Source organism: Mus caroli, chromosome 11, assembly GCF_900094665.2.
Source record: "Mus caroli chromosome 11, CAROLI_EIJ_v1.1, whole genome shotgun sequence".
In the NCBI taxonomy this organism is placed as follows: domain Eukaryota; kingdom Metazoa; phylum Chordata; class Mammalia; order Rodentia; family Muridae; genus Mus; species Mus caroli.
Window position 1 is genome coordinate 43977259 of NC_034580.1, and position 4877 is coordinate 43982135.

Genomic DNA, 4877 nt, shown 5'->3' on the forward strand with positions numbered 1-4877 from the left:
AAAGAATGGGAATGGGTGGGTAGGGAAGTGGGGGGCGCTATGGGGGACTTTTGGGATAGTATTGGAAATGTAATTGAGGAAAATATGTAATAAAAATATATAAAAAAAACAAAACAAAACAAACAAACAAAAAGACTTTATCTATGTTCATTTAAAACAACTAACAGTAATATATTATTTTAAAATATCATACAGTTAACATATTTGGAGTTATTTAAAATTCATATTGAGAAAAATGTATGTATCTACAGTATTACTGTAGACAAGCATCTACATAAGACTGTTCAATTATTTTTTGCTTTATATCAAACAACCTTTATAATGCTCATTTTTATTGTTACAATAATTTATAAATTTTAAAGAATATGATAGAATAGAAAAAGAGTCATTGCCCAAATAAATAAATAAATAAATAAGCCTGAATAAAAAACTATTTCCATGAAAGACCTTATTTGAGGAACCATCAGTTCTTTAGGCCAAAGAAACAAACTAAAGGTCAGATGTGTTTCCTTTAGGAATCCACATATTACATATATGTCCATATATTACATATTTTGGTCATTTAGGCCACATCAATTTTTGTCTGATACTCCTACTTTATTATAATCTTAGAAGAACATTAAAACTATGTGTATTTCATGAATTGTGGAAAAACAAGCCTTCATTACAGCTATGAGTGTAGGTCAAAGTTTATCAATACTGGTACTAAAAATACCAGAACATTGGGATGAAGAGTATGAATCACAGCTATAACCTTTTCTCTTGGTGTTTCAGACACACATAGAACTTTGGAATTAGAATTAGAACACAAGGTGAATGTAAGAAATCATGAGAGATTGGCTTCACTTAGCTCTGATACTCTGGTGTTAATAATGTGGTACGCAGATTTCAATACAGAAGCTACAGTTAGACAGAATTTTTTCTTGAGTCAGTTAATTATCTTGTTGGAACCCATGTCACCAATAAAAGTAAGGGAAAGGAGGGCATCCGTATATATAATACTGTCACTAGGAATAATATATTAAGATATCAAAACTCCCAGGGTAATTACTTGACAATTTGTATGTGATGCTGCATGCACGTGTGCAGGTGCTCATGCATACAGTATGAGTTCCAAAGGTCCTCCCATCTCTGTCTCACTGGTGCTGGGATGCCCTAACTGATTTACAAGTAGAAGTATTATTAGGAACTCTTAGTAATTGTGACCACAGAAATGAACTTATATTCATCTACAATGAATCATTTATACTCTCCTATTTATGTCACAGTTGCGTGCAGTGTATGAGAGTCCCAGTCCTGTGTGACCTTATGAAACAATGGTTCTCAACAATCCTGATATGGAATAGACAGAGCCAAAACTCACTAGATGCCACCAGAATAGTGATATGGCATCTACAATGTGATGGCCAGCTGGAAATAAACTTAATATTACATAACAACCCAACCTCATAAGACATGTTTTTGTGGAGAATTTTCTTAATAAGGACATTCGATATAATTGGTAGCTATCTCCATTCAGAAGCACACATTGCTACACAGAACACTGTAACTATTCAAAATAGCCAAGGCAACAATGCACACAAAGGATCATAACTCTCTAATAAAAGATTCTGAAGAGGGCTGAAGAGATGGCTCAACAGTTGAGAGGTCTGTCTGCTCTTCCAGAGGTCCTGAGTTCAATTCCCAGCAACCATATAGTGGCTTACAATCATCTCTAATGAGATCTGATTCTTGGTTTTAAGGCTATGTGAAGACTCATATACATGAAAGTAAATGTATAAATAAATATTTTTAAAGATTCCAAAGAAATTGTAGTAGATTAAATTCCTGTCAAATACTTCATAAATAATAAAAAAATCAATCACATGAGAGGCAAGAAATGTTGAAGGAGGAAATGTATCTGATGAGGAACAGAATGTGAATGAGAAGAAGAAGGGACATTAAGGGAAGCAGCTAGATAAGGGCGGGGAATGGCAGAGGGCAGCAGGCAAATGAATGAATGAGGACAGATAAGACTGAATGACAATGTATAATGGCATACATGTATAGAAATGCCTTAATGAAACTCTCCATGTTGTATGTGCACTTAAAATGTAATGAAATAGAAAAAACCTCAATGAGAACCAGGAAAATACTGATGAATGAAATTAAAGTAAATATATAAGATTTGTCTTAGATATTCAGAAATGTAAAATTTTGAAAGAAATCTTGAAAGTTCATTTACAATAAACACAACACACACACGAGAGAAGAAGGCAGAGTAAGAAGGTAGGAAGAAAGGAAGTTAGAGAGCAAGCAAGGAAGGAATCAGTCAAGTTTCATTAAGAAACCAAGGAAGTGAGATGCTCCAAAGCAGACATGAAAGAAATCTCAAAGAAGGCAATAAAAGATGCGAAGATTCCCGTTTACAGTTTATAAACATCAATGTTATCAAAGTGTCCATACTTCAGATAGTGATCTTCAGACTCTATGCAATCTCAACTAAAACATCAATGCCATTTAGAACTGGACTGTGGAATCACAAAACTCACGTGGGAACACAGAAGACTGCAAATAGCCAAAACAATATTGATCAAAACCAACGGGGCTAGGAGTCACTGTAATGCCTGATTTCAAGTATAGCACAGAGCCACAGTGAAAAAAAACAGTCCAATAGCTGCATGAAGACAGGCTCATACACCAACAAACTGACAGGAAGAGCAGAGCCATCATTATGCATAACTGTGTAGGCAACAGATTGCATCTACAGTCAGTCAATATGTCATCAAGGCTTCTGAATGCTCATGCTTTATAAAGGGCACATAGTTTGAAGAATGGAACTGGGCAAACTGGGCAAACTGGACATCAGGAAAGGTTAAACCTTGACACTCACCCTTCATGCTATACAAAAAACAACCCTATGTGGCCCAAAGAGCTTGCTGTAAGATAAAAACCTTGAACCTCTTAAAGGGAAACAGGTATGAAAAACTTCATCAGATTGTCACACATAGGGTATCAAAAGCAAACTGACAAGTAGCTTGCCATCTAACTGAGACACTTCTTAAATACAAAGCAAATAAACACCAGAGAAATGAGATGATTTACAACGAAAAGCCTTAGGAGCGCATCATGTAGCTGTCTCACCAGAGAGACCCCAGGATGTCAACAGGAGCAGAACATGGACATGACAGTTTGTCAGAGTCACTTTGAAACACCTCAACGAAGTGAAATAGAAAGGTGCTTCCTGGAACAACTGGAAACACTTTCCCCACGGACTCCTCCCGATATAGAGAGGCCTTGGAGTTGAACGAGCTCACCTGCTCTGTGAAAAGCTCTTTTTTCCTGAGGATAATTTTAACATCACTCGCAACTGTGTCAATGAAATAATTTTGCAAGTGGAAAACATTTGAAAAGTAAGGATTTCCAATGTACTTCAATAGTTTCTCTGTTAAGGATGTATCTGGCTCATCTGAGACAAATGTGCAGACTTAATGTTTGCCTTGAGATCCTCCAGTGTCACGTTCAAATCCTCAGCGATGTTTTGCAGTGATGCCTCATTCAGACCAAAGGAAGATCTATAGTCATTCAAAGTCTGTTGCAACATCTCCATGTCCTTTTGGGTCAGTCCCAGGGATGGCATGGTAGCCCATGCTCTTGGAGTTGTGGATTCCTTCCAGACCTTTTGTTTCAGCATATCCCTCTTCCGGTCTATTGTGGAATCTGTAACAATAGGCAAAGTGAGCATGAACATGTTTGTAGGCTGGGAGCTGGCTCAGAAGGGTGGATTCCAGCTTTGGGAAGTCAAAGTCAGACACATCAAAGTTAGAGACTAAGAAGACTGGAGGCTCCTGGTGGATACATTCCTTGAGTTTACTTGTATGTGAATTTAAAGATTCTTCATGTGTTCTCTTTATTGAATCTCATACATCCAAACAATTTTTCATCCTCTGTGCATGTTCGAACAAAATAGAAACCTCTATTCATTTGCACAATAGCTTTGGCAAGTTCTGCGTCATTATCTTTAAAGCATCTGGAAGAGACAATAATGATGAAGTCATACTCCTCAAACTCGATTTTCTTCAGATAGTCATGAGGTTGAATGCGATGAAACCCCATGTTACCCATGCCAGGCAGAACCCACAGTATTGCATTGGAAAACTTTGTGTAAGTGTATGGCGTTCTCTCAGTGGTTGTATGTACCACCCCTGTGGAAGCAGCTGCACCTTCTTCATCATCCCCCACTCCCTGCAGAGCATTGATGAGATTGGACTTTCCAGCCCTGGTCTCCCCGATCATTGCAATGTTCAGTGGGGCTTTCTCTATGTCTCCCAGAGCACTGCTGATTGCAGAAACTATTTCCTGAAGCTTTCCATTCTCTAGGGATGATTCAATGAAGGCGATTATTTCCTGAGACAGGATTTTGGTTTTCATCTGGAAGGTCAAAGAAGGATCCTCCTTTGGAGGGGATGTCTAAGAGGAAGTCTGACCCATTCCTGGCAAATGTCGATGATACCTAAGTGAGGAACAAACCAAAAGGGTCAACAAATTAGTTCAGCAAGAACAACCAATGGGAGCTCAGGGTCTAGTATCTGCCCCTACATTATAGAGACTTTCTTCCCTTTAATCAAATGTGCAGGACAGGACAGCACTTACTCCTGGCTGTAGGTATAAATTTTGGTTTGACTCACACTCCTTAACCTTTGACTATTTTCTTCTTTACAATGTTTTTAGTTCTTCCAGATAAAAATCAACCCTGTAATAGCAGCACTAGAGAGGCGGCGCTATGGATCACAAGTATGAAGTCAGCCTGGGTTAAGATGCCCAGATTTTTGTCTGGAAAAAGATGTTACCCAAGTTTATAGTTCTGTCAGCCTTTCCAGATAAGGTCACATTATGAC

General features: G+C 37.9%; 1 protein-coding gene across 1 annotated transcript in view; it reads right to left on the bottom strand.

Moving 5' to 3' along the window:
- LOC110305384 (T-cell-specific guanine nucleotide triphosphate-binding protein 1-like) overlaps window positions 1-4470 on the bottom strand; it is an 8062-nt gene extending 3592 nt beyond the window's left edge. The window contains 5 exon segments of the mRNA XM_021177335.1: window positions 1141-1189; window positions 3293-3454; window positions 3457-3728; window positions 3730-3858; window positions 3860-4470. Coding sequence (XP_021032994.1) covers window positions 1141-1189; window positions 3293-3454; window positions 3457-3728; window positions 3730-3858; window positions 3860-4470 — 1223 coding nt within the window.
- Between the last annotated feature and the right edge of the window lie 407 nt (window positions 4471-4877).